The sequence below is a fragment of the Pimephales promelas genome, chromosome 3, assembly GCF_988280905.1.
Source record: "Pimephales promelas chromosome 3, fPimPro1.hap1.1, whole genome shotgun sequence".
Lineage (NCBI taxonomy): Eukaryota > Metazoa > Chordata > Actinopteri > Cypriniformes > Leuciscidae > Pimephales > Pimephales promelas.
Genome location: NC_142771.1, coordinates 36,469,653 through 36,493,391, shown reverse-complemented (window position 1 = coordinate 36,493,391; position 23,739 = coordinate 36,469,653). Strand labels below are relative to the sequence as shown.

At 37.5% G+C, this 23,739-nt stretch overlaps 2 protein-coding genes across 3 annotated transcripts; both read right to left on the bottom strand.

Moving 5' to 3' along the window:
• Positions 1–14,267: 14,267 nt before the first annotated feature.
• Positions 14,268–19,031, bottom strand: pvalb8 (parvalbumin 8). Of its 2 annotated transcripts, none has more exons than XM_089128828.1 (5): positions 18,920–19,031; positions 16,129–16,193; positions 15,828–15,960; positions 15,420–15,529; positions 14,268–14,566 (listed from the first exon to the last, which is right to left on the bottom strand). In XM_089128828.1, the coding sequence occupies exons 1-5, from the start codon at positions 18,955–18,957 to the stop codon at positions 14,541–14,543; spliced, it is 372 nt and encodes a 123-aa protein (XP_088984954.1). In that variant the 5' UTR covers positions 18,958–19,031; the 3' UTR covers positions 14,268–14,540. The 2 variants fall into 2 exon arrangements, with proteins under 2 accessions (XP_088984954.1, XP_039542611.2); XM_039686677.2 differs by lacking the exon at positions 18,920–19,031 and adding an exon at positions 16,854–16,937.
• Positions 19,032–21,536: 2,505 nt separating this feature from the next.
• Positions 21,537–23,008, bottom strand: LOC120489681 (parvalbumin beta). The gene is made up of 5 exons (XM_039686678.2): positions 22,920–23,008; positions 22,467–22,527; positions 22,258–22,390; positions 22,073–22,182; positions 21,537–21,941 (listed from the first exon to the last, which is right to left on the bottom strand). The coding sequence occupies exons 2-5, from the start codon at positions 22,519–22,521 to the stop codon at positions 21,916–21,918; spliced, it is 324 nt and encodes a 107-aa protein (XP_039542612.1). The 5' UTR covers positions 22,522–22,527; positions 22,920–23,008; the 3' UTR covers positions 21,537–21,915.
• Positions 23,009–23,739: the final 731 nt, after the last annotated feature.

The window sequence follows — 23,739 nt, the reverse complement described above, 5'->3', positions numbered from 1 at the left end:
ACAGCTTGTTACGCTTTAATAATTCACTGTCCGGTGAAGTCCTGGAGATGTGACGGGTATATGTTGTGTAGAACCCTGTTAGGTAATGAGAAGATCTGGTGGCCAACGGTCGAAACTGAGCCACAGCTGAAACCCAACAGTGACTCCTGTGATCATAGAAACTGGAGCGGAGAGGGGAAATGGATGCGAGAACGCCTGCGTTTCGCGTTGGGATTTGACAGGGCCTGAAATCCACAGGCTAGCGGAGTGACGCTGATAAACAGAACTCCTGGAGCTGGGACTGATCACATGTGCCAAGATAATGCAAAGACTTGTTGTTTAAAGGGGTAGTTCACCCAAAAATTGTAATTAGCCCATGATTTACTCGCCCTGCAGTCATTCTAGGTGTATCTGACTTTCTTCTCTCAGACGAATGCAATCAGAGTTACATTAATGTCCTGGCTCTCCCAAGCTTTATAATGGCTGTGTCCATTTTGAAGTCCATTAAAGTGCATCTATCCATGATAAATGTGCATGTGTATCCTTGATAAAATGTCTTCTTTCCATGATGAAAGTGCATATCCATCATAGAAGCGCATCTATCCATGATAAAAGTGTATCTCCCCATCATAAATGCGCATCTCTTGCATGATAAAAGTGCATCTCATTGTGATAAAAGTGCATCTATCCATCATAAAAGTGCATCTCTCTGTGATAAAAGTGCATTTCTCCATCCTAAAAGTGAATCTATCACGATAAAAGTGCATCTATCCATGATAAAAGTGAATCTATCATGATAAAAGTGCATCTATCCATGATAAAAGTCCATCTATCCATAATAAAAGTGCATCTGTCATGATAGAAGTGCATCTATACATAATAAAAGTGCATCCATCATGATAAAAGTGCATCTATACATGATAAAAGTCCCTCTCTCTTTGATAAAAGTGCATCTATCCATCATAAAAGTGCATCTCTCTGTGATAAAAGTGCATCTATCCATGATAAAAGTGAATCTATCATGATAAAAGTGCATCTATCCATGATAAAAGTCCATCTATCCATGATAAAAGTGCATCTATCATGATAAAAGTGCATCTATACATGATAAAAGTGCATCTATACATGATAAAAGTCCCCCTCTCTGTGATAAAAGTGCATCTATCCACCATAAAAGTGCATCTATCCATGATAGAAGTGCATCTATCATGATAAAAGTGCATCTATACATGATAAAAGTCCCTCTCTCTATGATAAAAGTGCATCTATCCATTATAAAAGTGCATCTCTCTGTGATAAAAGTGCATCTATCCATGATAAAAGTGCATCTATCGATGATAAAAGTCCCTCTCTCTCTATGATAAAAGTGCATCTATCCATGATAAAAGTGCATCTATCCATGATAAAAGTCAATCTATAAAAGTGCTTCTATCGATGATAAAAGTCCCTCTCTCTATGATAAAAGTCCCTCTCTCTATCATAAAAGTGCATCTATCCATGATAAAAGTGCTTCTATCATGATAAAAGTACATCTATACATGATAAAAGTCCCTCTCTCTATGATAAAAGTGCATCTATCCATGATAAAAGTCCCTCTCTCTATGATAAAAGTGCATCTATCCATGATTATATGTGCACTCATCATGGATAGATGCACTTTTATGATGGATAGATGACCTTTTATCGCTTTTATGGACTTAAAATCAGAAAGAGAGGGGCTGGCACACTGTTTAATATTGTCTGATATTGAATGGACAGCTTATTCACAGTCGCTGAGTCGTACCGAATCCATATCTTACTGAATCTTCAATATGTCATCTGTGCTACGTGCATTTGGATGACTATATTGCCAACGCAAGGTTTTTTTTTTGTTATCAAATGAAGTGTTCCCAGACATTTGAATGGTCTTTTATTGCCAAATGAGGCATTCCTCAAAATTTGAATGCCTGAAGAACCTGAAGATAATCTGGAACAGCCACAACCCACAGGTCATGACATGAGCCAAGCAAGAGGAAATATACAACAAAATAACAAACTTCTTGACATATCTGAATCATTTTAGTAGTTTGTACAGAAAAAAAACAGTATCAGTCATTATTATGGATAATAAGTTATTAATGTGGAAATTATCAATATAATTAATATCGATTTCCTTAATAAGTATTTTTAAGTGTACTTTTTTCCACAAGGGAAACATAAAGCACAAGCACAATTATTAAAGGGGTGATGAACTGAGAAATCAAATTTTCCTTGAGCTTTTGACATCCAAGAGGTCATCATATATTATAAGAATATCCTGTAAGTTTCAGAACTGAAAACGTCCTTGTTAGTCCAATAAAAGCTTTTATTGACACAGCCTCTAAAAACGTCTCGTTTTTAAAAGTGGGAAACTATGACGTCGAAGGGGTTAAAACACCACCCCCGCAGAAGAAGATCAACACCTACTTCAACCAAGTGGTCCTCGATGCAGAGCCAAATGGGAGGAGCTGGAGCTCTAGCTCCTCCCCTCGCTGGAGCTCCAGTTCCTCCCCTCGCTGGAGCTCCAGCTTCACCGCGCACGCGCAGGTTAACTTCCGAGCACTCGGCATGATTTCAAAAGCAACATATTTCAGCGCCAGCTTGATTTTTATTGAACACAAATAAATAAATAAAAACTCTGTTAGTTAGCAAGAGTTGGCTCTGCATCGAGCACCATCTCATTTTATGTGGCGTGAGAGTCACACACCACCCGAAATCCGATCGTTCAGACTGAGACATATGTCCCGGTATTTGAATAGGATTTTAAACCACATATGGATGTAGCTTGCCTTGAAACGGATTTCATGTGCTTTTCTGGGCTGACAATCTGAACGTATGTCGGGATAAGAAATAGAAGGAAGAATTGCAGTATGGGCTAGCTCTCTTAATTTTTTTTATTTTTGTAGTTCTTTAAAGCACTTAGTCAGTGGCAGTTATAAAATGTGCTGTATAAATAAAATCAACTTGAACTTGAATCTTATCTACCAGATGGAGTACTATGTAAAAAAAAAAAATTGGTTGAGTTCTGAAGAGAAATGGTATGTGTTATATGAAGTGTGTACTTCAATGTACTTCTTATTATAGGCTACCATTAAAATGTGAAGCGGATGCATAATCTCAGCACATTTGTTATCTTGTTTTTCCTCTAGACTAGTGTGGGAAGTCACACAGCTGGTTTTAGAGTACTGGACTGCTTGTTTCCATTTCATTAAAATAGCTTAATGCATAGCCTATAACATGAAGGTTGAGTCTATCCAATACAGTCAATTGTACACTTTAATTTACAATATATATATAAAAAATACAACTGGCCTATTGGAGTAGCTTATGCTTTTACATTAACGTACAAAAAGGGCAGATTAGGTAACCTGGTCTTATTTTTTATTTAATGAATTAATCAGATGATGTATTTACACAATCTTTTTTTAGATTAATTTACAACAAATAACTCGCGTTACTGCGGTGGACAAAATAAACGTGCACACATTGCCTTTGTCTAGTAATTTACATAATCATATAGCAGACGCTTTTGTCCAAAGCGGCTTTAAAAGTGAGGAAAACAACGAAACTGTTCATCGTAATTAAGAGAAAATAATACATAGATACAAAGTTTTCAACAGTTTTTAGAAACACGCACAGATAGTGTGAGCAGTGTTTACGCGTTTGTCACAGAAACGATAAATCATTGTATAATTTATCATAATCATGACAAATCTTAGAGTAAAATATAATATTATGTTTGCCAGCACCTTGCGCATCAAAACAAACTTGTCCTTTCATCACAGGTGAAACTCGCACCAACATTAACAGGCTTGATAGCGCGTTATGTTCTGTCCACTAGTTCCAGCGAGGGTGAGCTAGAGCTCTAGCTCTTCCCATTGGAAGCTGCAGCGAAGCCCCGCCCACTAAATTTAGCGAGGTGGAGCTGGAGCTCCAGAAAAGGGGGAGCTTGAGCTCTAGCTCCTCCCATTTGGCTCTGCATTGAGCACCATCTCACTTCAACACGGCCGGTTTAGCCCCGCCCACCGATTCGCGCATTACACGCATAGCTAAGTAGCCTAACCTACCTCGTGATGACAAACCGGATCGATCTAACCAGCAATACAGAATATTGTGCAGTGCCTGTTTGTGGATGAAGACAGTCGCTGCATAAGCTTCCTCTGGATTCCAATATGACTTCATGGATAAACTTTATTTTTAATGACGTTCCAGCTGATGAGGTAAAACATCGTCGTCTGTTCGCTTCGTTTCACTGAGGATTGTTTTGTAAACAAGACTGGATTTGTAGACGATTAAGAGTAAAGAATGTGCTGTGCCGTCTATATTGGATCTGACAGGAATTGTGCAACACACGGACTCTGGGTCGAACATGTATGGGCGAATCCGGTTGCCATTTGACAACATTGGACGTTTTCCCCCACGTACACCGACGGGTGAGTTAAACTCATTAAAATATGCAAAACTGTTATCCACTCACAGCAGTGGGCGTTTATTTCCAAGTCTTTAGTGGGACACGCCCATAAAAACCGACCGTTTTTCAGGAAGGCTCACAACTTGGGTACAAAATAGCCTATTACTTATTCATTTTGATGTTGAATGCAAAAACCAAGCGAACGTCTTATGTTGACCTCAGACAACAATATAACATTTTAAAAGCCAGTTCATGACCCCTTTAATAAATCATGCTTTTTTATAATTACTTCTATTTTCTTTGAAATATTGTTCAAGTTACTGCTTTTCATCACTTTATTATAAGCATTTATGATCAACTAAAGTATACTTTAATGTCATTTCTATTGTTTGTATTTAAAAGTTTTTCTAATCATACATTTGTAATGATGAAGCTTCAATTTAGTACATTTATAATATCGAATAATAACACTACAGTTTAACATTATAATTATGTTTTATTAGTATGTAATGCTGTTGTTTTCCAAGTAAAATGATGTCACTTCCTGACAGCAACACAGTGCCGACCCAGATCCGGCCCACATCTGGTACACGTTGAATCCACCTGTACCAGGTGTGGGCCGGATCTAGGCCGATGCTACATTTTGCTTTCTGGGACGCGTAACATGACCTGCATGAGAGGGCTGACCCGTATCACAGCTGATGTCATTCTCAACCTTAGGCTGAGATTTCTCATAATGTATAAGTGCCGGTTTTGTAACACTACGCAGAGATTAAACAATAGCAGCTGACTCGCTGACCAGAAGCCCACGCTGCATAATGCATGAGAATCCAGCCAACCGTTCTCTTCCACAACACTTAAAACTTTTATGACACGCACGCTCTTTCAGGACTCAGGCGAGCCCAAATTGAATCGGATCTGAATAATAGCACGGCCTGCAGCAGGTGATCCCCTTTATCCGAATCTGTAATTATTGTTTTCCATACTTCATACACCATCTAGCCGAAACAAACGCCCTAGAGCTAACTTGCCGGTAATGCCGTGTTATCACAGCGGATGAGGTGCCCATTAAAGATTCAGAGACCTTTAATAAGTAAGACGACCCTGACACTTCTTCCTCGGTATGAGTTTTTGGTGACAATGAAGCGAGGTGCATCAATTATTGACCAGCGAGAGACACGCTGGAACCAGCCCGTGGATCTCCGGCTTTCATCCCACCAGACCAGTTAATCGCCACGAAATTTGGCCGGCATTACTTATTTACTTCAATCTTTTGCTTGCCTTAATGAGACGATCTCATCAAATCTTGCTGCGAAGCCCTGCTAGAGTTACAGAGAGATAATCCCACCCGTTCTTGCGGTTTCTTCGCGGCCCCCATGCATGACTGAGATGTCAAGTGTTCAGGCCACGTCTGTTGATAACATGCAGTCGATACTGTTCACCGTAGCTTCAGTTAATTACACGGGATTATCATTAAATGTGCATTATATCTCGTTGAACTGGTGGGTGCGGTCATTCATTATTTATTAGACGCTAGTCCCGAGAAAAATGGCGTTCGTCAGCTCTAGTTTGTATCCCAGCCTCACACAGAGACTTCAGATGCCCCAACACCTATATGAAGAGACGACTCAACGCCAGCGATATGTTATGCCCTTAATATTACATGATTAACTAAATGTATTTTTCCATGTACTTCTTTCTGTAAAGCTGCTTTGAAACAATATGTATTGTGAAAAGCTCTATACAAATAAACTTGAATTGAATTAGATGCTTTGGGATGGAGGTGAAAAGCTGCAGGACGCTTTAAAACATGACATTTGGCCTTTTTTTTGTTTACCCCCCTGCTGAGATATATAGGCTAATACCATACCTAGATTCAAGTTGACTGCATATTTAATATAATGTAAGGGAATCATTTGTATCATGAGAGAATATCAAAAAGTGTTTAAAGTTGATGGTGTTTGAGTAAGTGTGCTTGGGATGCCCAAAGATAATATCTGAAAACAAATCTTAAAATGTAACTAAACCCTAAACCAACTTTTTTTAGTTAATGATCTGTGAGAATGGATCTTTATTAACCCCTTAACGCCTAACTTTACTTCACTGTATTTCTATTAAATCCTAATCTAATTATGACAAATTATATATTTTTGGAAAGGTCTAAGACTTCTAATTAAATATGCGACCCCTGTTTTGTGTTAAAAAATTATGTAGGAAGAGTAATTAATGAATTTATGACAAGAGTGCACCTAAAAAAATCTGCATCATAACAGGAGGTCTGACCTTTGTCACAAAAAGTTGATGCACCCACTTTTAATCATTGAAACTTCTGTTTTTATGCTAAAAGTTCATAATAAAACATATAATCTAGTATTTTTCAATAAAAAATAAAAAGTATAGTATAACATTATCCTCTAAAAATTATAATATATATATGTATATATTATCCTCTAAAATATAATAATATTTTTTATCGCCTTTTTATTATATCACATATTTTAGTAGTTATCATAAATTAGGTATCATTTGAAAGCTTATAAACTCAGAATTCATCCTGTGAAAACCATTTTATAATTGAACGTTGCGTTACCATAGAAACGGTACTTATTTTATGAGGCTCCTCCCCTTTTGGGCATCCTTATATTACATAATTTATGATCAAAACCTTTTCTAATCTTGACAAAACACATATTGTCAGAAAGGTCTGAGTCTCAAGGTTCCAAATTTTGTGACAAAATTGATATTTGGACAGAAATCTATTAATTTGTTAAGGCAGAATGTGTACAACTAAATTCAATGGAATTCAATGGCACCCGGTGGCTATTTTTGGTACTACGCCTAAACAAAATCTCATGGGAACTTCAATTTTTGTGATATTAACTTCAAATTTGGAACATAACTTGGTTAAATTTATGACTTTGATTTTATAGTAATTTTAGAGTAAAAATATTTTGTAAAATATATATTTTATATAAAATAAAAAATACATAGTACAGTATATTTGATTTACTGTGAATTAAAACTTCCATAACTTTTTCATACTTTCATTTTTTGAAGTCTGTTGTGATTGGTCTGCTCTACTCTGATTGGTCAGATGACCCAGTCTGTTGTGATTGATCTGCTCTACTCTGATTGGTCAGATGACCCAGTCTGTTGTGATTGGTCTACTCTGCTCTGATTGGTCAGATGACCCAGTCAGCTGTGATTGGTCAGATGGCCCAGTCTGTTGTGATTGGTCTGCTCTGCTCTGATTGGTCAGATGTCCCAGTCTGTTGTGATTGGTCTACTCTGCTCTGATTGGTCAGATGACCCAGTCTGTTGTGATTGGTCTACTCTGCTCTGATTGGTCAGATGTCCCAGTCTGTTGTGATTGGTCTACTCTGCTCTGATTGGTCAAATGACCCAGTCTGTTGTGATTGGTCTACTCTGCTCTGATTGGTCAGATGACCCAGTCTGTTGTGATTGGTCTACTCTGCTCTGATTGGTCAGATGTCCCAGTCTGTTGTGATTGGTCTACTCTGCTCTGATTGGTCAGATGACCCAGTCTGTTGTGATTGGTCTACTCTGCTCTGATTGGTCAGATGTCCCAGTCTGTTGTGATTGGTCTACTCTGCTCTGATTGGTCAGATGACCCAGTCTGTTGTGATTAGGGATGTCCCGATCCGATCCACGGCATCGGTATCGCGCCGATACCGGCCCAGAACGCTAGATCGGAGATCGGAGGGGAGAAAAAAATATGAGCGATATCCAGTTTAGCGGCGCAGCCTGTCACGTGATGATTGTTGTGTTTACGCACACGCGCGCAGAGAATCACTCTCGCTTTGCGTGTCAAGAGCGAAACTGGCGCGCGTAAAGTTTGAAGCGAAATTTACGCGCGTCAGAATCAAAATCCGTTGGCGGTCATTGTTTTTATGTCGACCGAGCATTCATCAAGAGAGTTACCGCTCTGTATTTACTCTGGATAGTAGAACAGCGGCGTGGGGATCATCGTCGCCGTATATTTGTGTCCACCGGACCCTTCGGAGCCGAACCGTTTGGCGAGTTTCACCATTTGCTCGCTCCAGGAGCTGCGCTGGATGACGGCCGCTGTCAGCGGTACTTCCGCCTGTCACGCGCCCAGTTTGATGACCTGTTGTCCCGCATCTGAGCGAGGATCACCCTCGCCCGGCCCCTCATCCATCTAATCTAGCTGTCATTTATTTTTGTTTTGATAATAAATAGAGCCAGCCTTCAAAAGTTATTAACCTGTCCTGTGATTTTTTTTCTCTCTCTCACGTCCAGACACGAATTTATGCACATATGTTGATTGTCTTTACAACATAATACTATTTCTAGATATGGAATGAATAACATTCAATACAAAATGAACATGTCTCCATATAGAAATAATGTTTTAAGTGATGAAACATTTGCTTTGTTGTGCATAATCCCACCATGCATTTAGTCATATTAACAAAATAATTTATTGAAGCATCCAGACACTTCACCACGTGAGCAAGCAGCTAGGCTCCTGATTGGTTAACGCGGCGCGAATTCACGCCAAAGTTCAGCCAACTTGACGCGCGAATGAGGCGTATTCGCGTCTTCCGCGCCGCGCTCCACGCCTCATTCGCGCCGCAGGAATTTTTCTTGCATTGACTTAACATTGAAATCATTCGCGCCTGACGCCCTATTCGCGTCCGGTGTGAACGTAGCATTAGTGCGTCGAAGTTGTGATAGCGCTGTCGGCTAACGCGAAATGCTACTATTTACATTCCATGGATGTTTATTCATATATACAATTGTTTTGGACTAAAAACTTCTTCAAATTGGATTGTATGGACGCTTTACAGTGAAACCAAACCATTTTTGTTGGAATGTGGACTAACAGATGGCTAATTGGTGAGTTTCTTCCAGTTTGTTTTGGCTGTTGGTGGTCTGACAAAGAGACAGATTGTGCCCGCTGTGTTGATTGTATCTTAAAATGGTTTACGTCGTTCGAATCACGAGTTTCTCAGCTTTCCAAAGATATGTATTATGTTTACTTTTGTGTTTGTTTTGTTTTGTCTTTCACAAAGTTAAACCTATAAACCACCCTGTGGGCCGTATACGGCACGTCGGACCACGAAAAAAAAAATATCGGACTAATATCGGTATCGGCAAAAGCCAAAGGTGCGGCATCGGTATCGGTATCGGAAGTGAAAAAGTGGTATCGGGACATCCCTAGTTGTGATTGGTCTACTCTGCTCTGATTGGTCAGATGACCCAGTCCGATTGACAGGAGCACAAAAATCAAACCCAGAATTTGAATGTAATGCAAAGCATTAAAAGTTGACCACCTGTAGGTCTATCAGTTCTATTAGACATCATTTTATGTTGTAAGGTGAGAAAGCTGAGAAAGACTAACTGCTAAAAAACAAATGGTGGCTAAAAACATTACATGCTTGCGACCATTCAAACCATTCAAATGGCTTTTTGCCTTGATTGTTCTTCTTCCTGTTCTCACTCAGGAGCTTGAGACTGTACAATAGTAATATTGCACTGTCACAACTGTCCTGTTCAACTGCCCTTGTCACATGATCCTATTCTACTGTCCAAAGAGTCAGCCTGGACCTGGCATCTCCGATTTCCTTCCTGTTTACAAGTCATGCTTTCTGATCCTTTAGGGGTCATAGATCTATTGTATCCTTGAATAGTGGTATCCATGACTGTATATCCCAGCAGTGCTGCAAACACCTCATTCACAGCTCTTACGTCTTTGTCAATTCTCTGCTCATTAATATTCACTTGACATTGTTTATTTATTAATGTAACTTTTTTTCAGTTCATAAACATGGCATTTTCTTTGACAATGGATCATTCCAATTTGACAAAAGATGCATTTAGTCAACGCAAATAGTGTTCTACTCAGGATTTAATCGGGGATATTTAGGAGATGATCATCAGATAAATAATAAAATATCAAAACAGCCGCATTAAATGTTCAGGCAATATTTTTAAAACAGTGGAAATTACTTTTCTCTACTTTTCTTTTTTTTTTTTTTTAAGTATTTATTACATGCTTCAGCAGTGGGCGGGACAAACACACAAGCGGTAATGCGATTGGCTGAACGCACATATTGTGATTAATATTCATGAGCCTGCCTCACATTAATCAGACAGGAACTGAGCTTCCACTGACAATATGCAATCAACCTGAGGGAAAATGTGAACAAATAGAGAAGCCATCTCAGACTTTTGTAAGTTAATGTTGTAAAAGCATAGATGCAAATTTTAATATGTTCTTAATTTTCTGAAACCTAAAATGACAAATGGGACACACTATGATCGTGCAGGCAAATCCTGATTTTGTTGAGTTAGACCAACTGATATAATATGCCAACATATTTCAACTTCAAAAACTGCTTTAACCCCTTAACTGTCACCGTCCCGGTACCGGGACGCTTTACTTCACTATATTTCTATTAAATTCTAATCTAATTATGACAAATTATATATTTTTGGAAAGGTCTAAGACTTCTAATTAAATATTCGACCCCTGTTTTGTGTTAAAAATTATGTAGGAAGAGTAATTAATGAATTTATGACAAGAGTGCACCTAAAAAAATCTGCATCATAACAGGAGGTCAGACCTTTGTCACAAAAAGTTGATGCACCCACTTTTAATCATTGAAACTTCTGTTTTTATGCTAAAAGTTCATAATAAAACATATAATCTAGTATTTTTCAATAAAAAATAAAAAGTATAGTATAACATTATCCTCTAAAAATTATAATATATATGTATATATTATCCTCTAAAATATAATAATATTTTTTATCGCCTTTTTTTATTATATCACATATTTTAGTAGTTATCATAAATTAGGTATCATTTGAAAGCTTATAAACTCAGAATTCATCGTGTGAAAACCATTTCATAATTGAACGTTGCGTTACCATAGAAACGGTACTTATTTTATGAGGCTCCTCCCCTTTCGGGCATCCTTATATTACATAATTTATGATCAAAACCTTTTCTAATCTTGACAAAACACATATTGTCAGAAAGGTCTGAGTCTCAAGGTTCCAAATTTTGTGACAAAATTGATATTTGGACATAAATTTATTAATTTATTAAGGCAGAATGTACACAACGAAATTCAATGGAATTCAATGGCACCCGGTGGCTATTTTTGGTACTACGCCTAAACAAAATCTCATGGGAACTTCAATTTTTGTGATATCAACTTCAAATTTGGAACATAACTTGGTTAGATTTATGGCTTTGATTTTATAGTAATTTTAGAGTAAAAATATTTTGTAAAATATATATTTTATATAAAATAAAAAAATATAGTACAGTATATTTGATTTACTGTGAATTAAAACTTCCATAACTTTTTCATACTTTCATTATTTGAAGTGTTTTCACTTCAGCAATAATCTGATGAGTGTTTTCTTTAAAACAAGACCAAACTTGGGTATATATATATATTCCAAGGCATTCTTGAATTACAACCATTTAAGTGTGAATAGAGCATTTAACCCCCATTCTCAAAAAGGGGGGGGTGACAGTTAAGGGGTTAAAGCATACTGATAATCATTATTATATTAATAAGGGGGTTGTAAAATAAAAGGTCTTGATGATAAAAAATGCATCAAATTGTCCCTTTAAACGGCAGTGTGAGAAGAGATCCCTTAAGATCTCACATTTTGGTGAAATGGGACGTATGATCTTGAGATTCACAATGCAAATCATGTTATTAATGTCTCTCAACACACTGTTTAATGATACAGAGAAAACTTCTGGTCATTAATCAGAGTGCCTAACCAGAATTGAACAAGTTTACTGTAAAACGCTATATATCATTGGAATTTTACTCTGAAATCAATGGAGACAATTTCTGTCATGACACACACATTTACAGAGAAAAACACAACTTTGAAGTGTTAGAACAGGAAATGACATAACCCACAGTGAATATGTAGTACAGAATTGTATTGTAATAATTGCTGTTACTGTTTTTGGTGAAGTCCTGGCGAGCCGGCGCGGGCCTGAAGCGGCAGAGCGCTCATACGGTAATGTCAGGGTGTGGCGTGTCTGGTGGTCAACATGCTCGCTCTAATTCTAGGTCCCTATTGTGTAATTCTCAGCTATTAAAGTCTATAGAGAGCTGACTGTTTGGAAAACATGCATGTAGTAAACGTATTGATACACTGGTGTTGAATTACAGTATGAGTGGTGCCAGAATCCTCCACCGACATCCTGACTGAGAGCAACAGCAACAACGACTATCTATCTATCTATCTATCTATCTATCTATCTATCTATCTATCTATCTATCTATCTATCTATCTATCTATCTATCTATCTATCATCTATCTGTCTGTCCATCTGTCCGTCCATCCATCCACCTATCCATCTATCCATTTATCCATCCATCTGTCTGTCTATCTATAGATGTATGCCACAGGCAAAACTGTGCACGCTAACTCTAAGATGAATGACAGCAGCCATATTTATCCTTATAATATTTGCGCAGACATTGTCTTTGTGCATTGTGTGCTCAAACTGAATGACTCACTTTATGTGCTCTATAGCATCTAGCTAAGGTAAACACCTACATTATCAAGCTTTTATAATTAGGTTTACTTATGGGCATATCATTTTACAGCACATTTTATTTCAGCAGTAATAAATTCATTGTTTTAGTTCACTTATCATAAATTAAAAAATACTATTATAATTATTGTAGGTATTATTGATTCGTTATTTTTAATTTCACAACATTTTATTTATATATTCATTTACTGTATTACTGTAATTACATAGAATTAATGATTTATATAATATTATTACAGTAATACACTGCAATCTATACATAATACATATCATCATCTATACACCTTTATGTTTTATTTTCCATAGGTCATTTAAAGGAGTGGTTCACTTTTAAAAAACCTTTTGCTGATAATTTACTCATCACCATGTCATCCAAGATGTCCATGTCTTTCTTTCTTCAGTCGAAAAGAAATTACAGTTTTTTGATGAAAACATTCCAGGATTTTTCTCCATATAATGGACTTCAATGGGAACCAAACGGTTCAAGGTCCAAAAGACAGTTTTAGTGCAAACTGTTCAAAGGGCTTTACAGTAAACGACACCAGACGATGTATAAGGGTCTTATCAAGCAAAAAAAGATCACTCATTAAAAAAAATAAAAATAAAAACTTTAAGTTTTATAAGCTCAAATGCTCACCTTTCCCTGTTCTGTGGGTCTCTCCTGTTCAAACTCGTTCATCAAAATGAACAAATCTTTTTTCGAGTCATTTCGTTCCAAATGACTCGAAAAAAGATTTGTTCATTTTAATGAGTCACGAATGCGCATCACAGAACAGAGCAAGGCGAGCATTTGTGATTATAAAACTTAAACTTTGTTATTTATTTATTAAATGAGCGATCGTTTCGCTTGATAAGACCCTTATTCATCGTATGGAGTCGTTTAAAGCCCTTTGAAGCGGCACTGAAACTGTCTTTTGGACATTGAACCGTTTGGTTCCCACTGAAGTCCATTATATGGAGAAAATTCTGGAATGTTTTCATCAAAAACCTTAATTTCTTTTCAACTGAAGAAAGAAAGACATGGACATCTTGGATGACATGGGGGTGAGTAAATTATCAGCTTTTTTAAAAGTGAACTACTCCTTTAACTGACACTTTTTTCCAAAGTGAATCAACATGTTATCACCATAGACTGGTTATAACTCATCTTACTGTAATTGTAAAGTTTTATTTTCTGAAGACCTCACTGTCTCATTGGGATAGCAGGTGTTATTCCAAGTGCATCGTTCACCTCTTCAACATTTCATAACAGTAACGAAAATAACACAGACAATATTTTGATCCATTTAATTATTTATTTATTCACTTAAATAGTTTTCAGGTAGTTTTGCATTTGGTCAATGCCCATGTGCGCCCCTCTACATATTCAAAAATCAAATAAACCTCTGGACTGTGTACAGTATACATCTGTTACATGTGTGTGTGTGGACTCTATTGACCCCTTGGTCCCAAGCCGGGAGTAAAAAGCGTCCTGTGCATGGAGTGGTGAGGCTACTGAACTAAAATGAAATCTGAGTACAAGAGAGGGGTGAGATGTGTACTGATCATTCAGGACAGAACCATTGCCTGGAATTCTGCAAGAAATCAGAGAAACATTTTTCATTAACGTGGAAACCTGCACTAAACAATTTACAGCAGTTATCATAAATTTCTGAAAATAGTTTCAGCATTTTATCGAATGTGACAGTGTTCATGTATTTGGTGAAGATATTAGAAATGAGTTTCTTGAATTCATATATGCTGCTGCTGCATAAATAGACCAGTGAACACTGAACCAGGATATTTGAATGTTCACCAAGCAATCTCATTGGCTTCAGGATCAGCCAATCAGCTTGTGCCATGTGATAACGACGTGATTGCGCCCTCTAAAGTTTCACGACTGAACTGAACTATATCCCACTAAGCATGATTTGGATATTAAAGTCCCCGTGAACCGGAAGTTGCAAACGATTTTTCTCCAGTGCTGTGACGTATTTCCAAGTGAAACGGAATATTGAACAGAGGGCAGGGTTTTACTCTAGCGCTCCTCCTCTCCATCTCTCGCTCATAGCAAACTAACGGTTTGAGGGGAGTGGTTAAGCGTTTCCCCACCCAAGCTGTGAAACCTACGTCATCAGAAAAAGAAACCGTTCCAGACCGGAAGTAACTTTTCAGATTTTGATTAAAGATTACCAAGGTAAAACATTTTTTTAATATATATTCACTTGCACGGATTAATTGTTCACCACAAGACTAGTAATATGCGCTAACAAAGTAAATAGGTTCAATTTTGATTTCACGGGGACTTTAAAATTGCAACTAACTTTACATAGATGTAAGGTGACAGCGATTTAAATCACGTCAGATGAACAGCAATCAAATCAAACCGTTTGCTATTTATTCAGTTAATTGCAAAAGATGAAAATATAACATAAAGGCCATAATCACCGTCTACTCCGATCTTGCCATCGCTGTCGTCGTCGGCTGCTGCTAGGAAAGCCTTGGTCTCTTTATCGGTCAGCACACGAGCTCCAGCTGAGAACCGCTGCAAGAAAAACCTGAGGGAAAAACAAAACAAAAGAGAGCGTCAGCTCACGTCCCACATCAGATAATCCCGCTGTCCCGGGAGGAAATACTCGAAACGGTGCACAAAAAAAAAAAAAAAAAACAGCTGGAGGAAGCCTGAATGCATAAAAACAGACAACGTAAGCCCTTTCTGTTTATGAATACTTAATATTCATGTGCTTGGAAAGCTCAGGAAAGGCTAAAGTCTGTTGTTAGGGTTGATTCTGCTTATATGCCGTTATTAAGTTGAAAGAATAAACGTGGCTTCAAATGCGTGTAAAACTCATGTACTTGAGTTCTTCCTCCTCGATGAATCCACTGGCGTCGTTGTCTAAGATGTTAAAGACATTCTTCACTTCCTGAGGGCTTTTCTTTGTCAGACCACACAGCTGGAAGAACTTTTTGGGGGTGAATGAGTCTGGAGCTGGAAATACACAGAGGAATAACCACACGTGAAACCTGACACTGGCGTTTATATGACGCTAAGATCAAAAACGTTACTTGAGGTAAACGAAGTAAAGCCTTCAGATATACAGGGTCAATTTCTAATGAGACACAAACATGCTGAGACAGGAGAGACGGCGTATCCTACCTTGACAGTCCTTGAGTGCACTGTCGATGGCATCAGCGGAAAGAACAGATGACAGTGACATGGTCCTGAAGAAGAACAAGAAGAAGAAGAACAGTTTTCAATAATTCACTCATTTCCACACTGTAAATAAGTGTTCAGTTTACTTACTTAAAAAATTGAGGAAAAAAAAACGTTAGCTTAAAATGATTACGTATATAAAACTTAAAAAAATTAAGTTGTCAAGTTCACATTACTTAATTTTTTTCATTTAATCATTAAGCGTACTCATTTTTCTTCAAGCAAGTGAACCGAACACGTTGTTCAGTGGTAACCTTTGAATACACAAATCAGCCTGGACTAGATTCAAATAAGTCTCGCCTATATTGAAACGAAAAAGAAATGCTGTTGAGCTATGCTTTCCATCAAAATAAATAAATCATCGACTAAAGAGACAGGATGACACAAGCTCAGCAAAGATGCTGGCATTTTACCTGCTCCTTTTTCTCCCCTCAAATATATTCTATAACCTCCATATGATCATTATTTTTTTTTAAAAAGGCATGCATCCAATAAAAAAAGAGTAAATGCATTGCATTCTTATGCACTTCATTAAAACCCTACATGCATTTTTCTTAAAAAAAAAAATTATAAATGCATTTTTTAATATAAACCTTGCACACTCATGCAGGTGAAATACTTCCAGCTAAAGCAGTGCCGTCCCGTGTGGGAAAGCTGGTGACTCTTACCTCGGTGAAGTTCTCCTGGCAGGTGATTCAACATAAGTAAGGCTGAGTGGTGACTGCGGGTCGGTCCAGGTGCGATTTATATAGGTCTGAATGCAGTGACAATGGCTAATTCTTGAGTTACCAGTCTGTGGATCAAATTCAAACTGCCAGGCCCTAGCTCAAATTACTTACCTAACTAATTAACCTGTACTATTTATATCTGTTTGACTGTGTGTGTGTGTGTGTGTGCATAGGCCAGCCCTCAGACATCTGTGACGCCCTTGTAAAAGGCAAATTAAGTAATAAATGCTTTGCTGTCTACCTGCTCATCACGTCCCTCCCATCCTATATCATAATACAGGCATCACACTCGTTCACCCCTGTCGTGCACATCCGATCCTCCTCTCAGGTTGGTCGGTCGCCCCCTCCCTCGTTCCCCGCTGCTTTACATGAGGTCATTCCGAATTCCTCATTATAATATTACATAAACACTTTTATAGTGCATTGCTGTGGGGAGGTGCTCGAAAGCCATCTTTCCTTCATGTTGGCTTTAATTTATCACTTACCAGATGTCAATTAATTCATAAATCCCATAATCTGTAATGGATTTTTTTTTTTTTTTTGCCGTAATCTGCTCCATATTGTCTTTCTGAACAGATGGGAGCCTATAATCCACTGCTCACCAGATGCAAAACTAATTCATAGGTATAGCTATGGACACACACACACACAGAGACAGAGAGAGAGTCATGAGAGTTTATCCTTCTCATTTCACCCTCCATAGGCAGACAAACAGCGAGCTGTCATTTTTCCTCTGCTGATTCAGGGATTCAAGGTCACCTTTTGACCAGCGCCCAGCAGAACACTGTAATCAATGTTTAAAACACACCTGCTAGACGCATATATTATGTAAGAGGGTGCAATATGTCCTCAAGTGCAGGAAAAGAAAGACAGAAAAAAAAAAAACACACACTGCTCGCTAGCTTTTTGTCACCAAACCTGCATGTTACAATTAAATCGAGGTACTGTTTCCCTCGGAGTGATGGAGTTACAGACAGCGCATCCTTCATACGCGTGCAGACAGTGGCCATTTTTGGTCTTGACTTTTCTAGTTATCTCATGATTGATTGATATACATAAAATGTATTGGTTTAATTTGTTTCAGTGACAGATTGTGCAGTGGAATCATGTGCATTATCTTTAAAAAAAATAAGTAGAAAATTAAAACTTTTTTTGAAGAATTTAATACTTTTATTCAGCAAGGATGCATTTAATAGATCAAAGGTGACAGTAAAGACATTTCTAATGTTACAAAATATGTCTTTTTCAAATTAATGTTGTTCTTACTTTCTGTTCATCAAAGAATACAAAAAAGATCATGGTTTCCACAGAGACATTAAGCTGTAAAAAAATGTATAAGGACAATAAGAAATGTTTCTTGAACATTAAATCATCACATAATAATGTTTTCTGAAGGATCATGTGATACTAAAGACTAGATTGATATTATAAAATGTATTGAAATAGAAAACATTTACAGTATTATAAATTGTAAAAATATTTTCACAAAAGAATATTATTTTACTCTCTTTTTAATCAAATAAATACAGCCTTCACTCTAAAAAATGCTGGGTTGTTTTAACTAAATTTTGGATCAAATATGGACAAACCCAAACAATGGGTTAAAAATGTAATTTAAAAATGTAACCCAATGGCGGGGTTTGACCCAAAGTTGGGTTAAAACAGCAGTTTTACAGAGTTGTGTTAAGCATATAAAAAACATTTAAAAAAATGAAAGTTTTGAATGGTATTTATGTTTGTTTGAACAGGTAAATAGGCTACTGTCATTTTTGATCAATTTAATGCATCCTTGCCAAGTAAAAGTATGAATATAGGCCTATATATATATATATGACAAGTTTAGATTTGTTTTTCTTGTAATGCATCTTATTATTATTAAAATTAGTATTATTGGTATATCAAATAAGTCAATTTGCACTCAGCACATGTGCTGGTGTCCGTCCGCATCATTTACATTGACCGTCATGTTTGAGTGCATCACAGAGAGAATGCGACGCGTTACTTACTTCATGCTTGCCTGCCTATTGAGTTGCAGGGCGCACATGGCCCATTTAAATGCATTAGGTGGAGGTGTTTGCTGTGACAAGTTTGGGACAGTCCATGCGTGGGATAACCCGGCGTGATACCGCACGGAGAAACCCAAGACCCTGGAGCTGACAAGGACACCGGATACAGAGGTGCCGCTTACCCAGAAACACTGATGTCATGGGCCATGATGATACCTCATATCCTATACGGTTACTAAGCAATCCTTTATTTATTCATTTACGTTTGCTTATGTTCTCTGCAGGCACTAAGCTACACTACGCTTACTGACCTCTACTACGGTGTCTGTTTTGGCAACACTTGAGGCTAACTAGCGGCTAACTAGCGGCTAGCTTATCATGCAACTTTCTAGCCTCTAAACGTTACTCTCTCAAAAGAAAAAATTGTGTACCTTTATTTAGTGGTACAACGGCAGCATTTAAGGGACATCTTTTGTACCCTATCTACCTCTAAAAGGTGCATATAGTTACTTATAATATAAACTTTATTTTATATAGCACCAAGCGGGTTCAAGGCACTTTACACAATAAAACAGACAATACAAAGCTTGCAAAAACAAAACAGACTGGGATACAAAAATAATTAAAACCATAAAGAACTTTTTTTTATACTACTAATTATCCAATTTGTTGAGTGTGGTTTTGGGAACCCCAACAAGTGCGTTGCAGTAGTCGTGGAACAAAATAAAATATTGATAAGCCTTTCAGTAACAGGAAAAGATGGCTTAGGGTGAAGTTTAGCAATATTTTCTGAGATAATTTTTTTTTTAACAGTATATTGCAAGTGTGGGTCAAAAGAAAAACTACTACATTCTTTTATTTAGTTTGGGACTCCAAAACAGTTTAACATTACTGAACCAGCTCTACAAAGTCTGTCAATAGATACAAAAGGTTTTGGGTCGAGAAAATAAACATCCACATTTTGACCAGGCAAGTCTGAGTATCATCTGCATGGAAGGGATAATTAACCCTGAGTGATCTTAAGAACAATCCGAGATGATTGTTTGTTACTACTGTATACATAAATTCTTAAAAAAGTAAGGGGCCTAAAATCGAACCCTGTGGGACACCAGTAAGGACAGAGGCAGAGCCATACCTGAAACCATTAAAACAAACTTGCGGTGATCAGAGAGATAAGATCTAACCCAGGTTAAAACAGTCTCAGAAACACCAAAGACAGTTTCAAGTCGGTTGAGTGGTTGACAGTATTAAAACATCAAGAAGGATAAGAATGGAGAAAGAACCAGAATCTGAAGCTATTAACAGATCATTGGTTAATAGCTGAGCTGTGACCAGAGCTGTCTCTGTACTATAAAGTTGTCAAAACAGACTGAAGGTGCTCGAAAAGATAATTGTAGCTTTCCTGTAGATCAAACAGCAGATCGTAGGCGCTTGCAACGTCAAGGTCATGGGTTCGATTCCCAGGGAAAGCGAGAACTGATAAGATTGTAAATGTGTACCTTGAAATGCAAAGTTGCTCTGGATAAAAGAGTCTGCCAAATGTATAAAATGCTAATTAAAATTGCGTTATACATTTTTTTTTGCCAGAAATGGAAGGTTTGATATGGGGCGATAATTATTTAAACTGTCTAAATCAATATTATGCTTTTTTTTTTGGTACTGTATCTAAGAGATTTTAGACGAAACCACAATTTTTTTTACGTAAATATGGTCCATCGGGATTGGCAGGTCTGCGTTACAAAACTAGCGCAATAATGGCCAATCAAAAATACCCCAAAAGTAGCCCAAATATCCAAATTCCCACAAACTACCTTACCCTAACCAATTAGATCAACGTGTGATTGTCAAACAGTGGATCTCTGAGCTGGCGCGAGCGCGTGGAGGCGGGGCTCATTTACATATTAATAGAACCGCGAATACTTAATGAGGCAGGGTGTAGAGTTACATTCAAGCTATTTTATGGCATGAAGACATTTTTTGTTAAGGAAAAAACGTTTAAATATGTAATTTTAGTGATCAAAGAGGGACTTTAAAGGATAAAATAAAATCATTGACTACAGGTGGGACTTTAAAATATTTCAATACAAGTATTTCAGTCATATTTGATTCATGCAATGTCAAACCTTTAACCCCTGGGTATCAAACCCCCAAAAAAATTTCTGACAGTCAGTGTATATACATAAAAATAAGTAAGTAAACGTGTGCAATATATTGTTTACAGTAAGTAATTCATCGTGTCTACTTTCAAAGAAGTTTGAGAGGCTTTTCCCATTAACACACTGTAAAGTAATGCCATCTAGTGGACCATTTATCACTGTAAAGAAAATGCTGCCTTAAATTTGCAAACGACTTGGATGTCTAAGTCATTTCAACTTACAGTTCTTGTATTACTCATAAAAATGTTGTTTAACTTATTTTGATGAGTTAAAGCATACTGTATGTTGTCATAACTTATTGATCATTGGCTTGTTAGTGAGTAATTATCACCTTAGTTTCTTAAAAAAAAATGCACGTGATCAGTCAAACACACTATATAATAAACAAGCCATTGATAATAATAATAATAATATTGTCTATGGCAGTGATCCCATAGATAAAACCAAGCAAATATGTTTTTTTTTTCAATTTATTTGATTTTATTTCATGGAAATGTGATTAATATAAACTTTCTCCATACAGCAATCTAGAGTGAAAAGTAGATTTGCAACAAGAAAAGAAAAGATGTCTAGGCTATATTGTAAAAGAATATTTATTCTTTTCTTGTCGTCCGTTCCCGTAAAAGTGCATCGGATTTTACAGTAAGCAAAATTCATAATTTAAGACAGGAGACACAACCGCCGCTACATTCACGGTCATCGTTTTGACAGTGTGCTGCATAGGAGGAAACTTCTCATAAGCATCATGAGTATAAAAATTATTTATAGTAGGATGAAAATGGGAGGTCTTGGGCAAAGTTGTTCCTTCAGAGCTAAAGGTGTTGTTGGTCAGAGGCCATTTTATGCCTTAACCAAGGCAGCGAACTCTGTCGGAAAGAAACAAACAATCATTCAGTCAAATATTATGCATTTTGATATTCTTAGAGCACATTGAGGGAATTGTGAAGCATTGGGGAAGTGTGAAGCAGGCTTAATCTTATTCTTAAAGGTGACTGACCATCAATTCCGATCTTGCCGTCACCGTCAGCGTCTCCAGCCTTTAGGAAAGTCTTGGTCTCTGCGTCAGTCAGTGCCCTGGCACCAGCCTTGAAGTTCTGCAGGAACAGTCTGCCAGCACACGGTTCAGTTTATCAGTACATTAAAGATGCAAATATTTCATTATGAGCTCAAAGCTGCTCTTACTTGAGTTCTTCCTCCTCAATGAAGCCACTCTTGTCCTGGTCGATGATTTCAAAAGCCTTCTTGACTTCATCGGCAGACTTGGCTGACATGCCGACCTTGGTAAAGAAAGCCTTGTGGTTGAAGGAGTCAGCAGCTGTAAATACGGAAAAAAGAGGTCAATAAATACACGCGTTTAATGTGTTTAATGTGAGCGGCTCACGCTTTCTCACCCTTGCATGCCTCCAGTGCTGCAGTGATGTCAGCTTCCTTCAGGCCGAATGCCATCTTTAGCTGAATGACACATAAAACAACATTAAAACATGAAACGCATGTCGTCACACAGCTGCCCGAAAGCTCTTGTGTGTTTAGTCCAGTATGCCTTACTTAATATAAATGAGTATTACTTCAAATCTGAACATTTCAAGCCATGATTTCATTTTCAACCCATGCAAATCCCACAAAACCAGCGAAAAGGGAAAGCCGCATGTGGATTTGAGTTACGAGGATGTTAAATCCCAAAGGGTCCATGAGGTCCTCTTAAAAAAAAAAAAGCCAGCATTGCAAACAATTCCATTGAGATGATGAGAAAATTTAGGATGCAAACTTTTCCGTTTCTGCTCCGAAAAACATATCTGGAAGAACCAGTCCTTTATTTTTTCTCCGTAGACAAACTGCAAACTCACCTCTTTTGTCTTTTGCTGCTGAAGGTAGTTTCAGAAGACCGAGCTGTGAACTGCAGTGGTCTCCGGGCCCCTGATCTCCCCTTATATACCTTCAGCCACTCCAAATAGGAATCATAATGTAATAGACACCCGCTGGCCGAGGGGGGCGGCTCGACATGCGCCCACCAGACACGCCGGACTATATTTATCCTCAAAAATGAAGATGCTTAAAAGGTGCGTTTGAAAAAAAAGTCCATCATATACTTGCATGCTAATAATACACGCTGCTGATAGAGCATTGACATATTCCTATGGACTCTCGCTCATGGGGTGTGGAAAGAGTATATTGCAGGACGCTTTTCAGAGGGACATTTCTGTTTGTGTTCAGGGTATGGATTTTGCTTGTATTTCATGTAAACTGGTTCGTTTTTGCATGTTGTGCATATTCTTGTGTTGGATTTTGCCACATTAAACACATTGTCTGAATTTGTCCTGGTTTTCTTCTGTACGCAAACAGACCAAAAAGAAAATGTAACATTTTAGTTTTGGTTAACTCCAAGATTTAGTCTAGTCTGTTATTTTATCTTGACTTACTTTTTCTCCATTTGACACATGGCAAACTTGAATTTATTGAATATATAGTTTATACACTGAAGAAACAAATTTAGTGTAGACAATGCACATTTCACAATAACTTTCAAGTAACATTAATTTGAATGTGAAATTCTGAGGTAAAAAAGTGTTATTTCTTTTATTTATGGCTACATCTTTCCCCCATTAAACTTATTCCAGATCCTGTTATTTTTAGTGTATGTAGGTCTACTGTACAGTATCAAGTGTG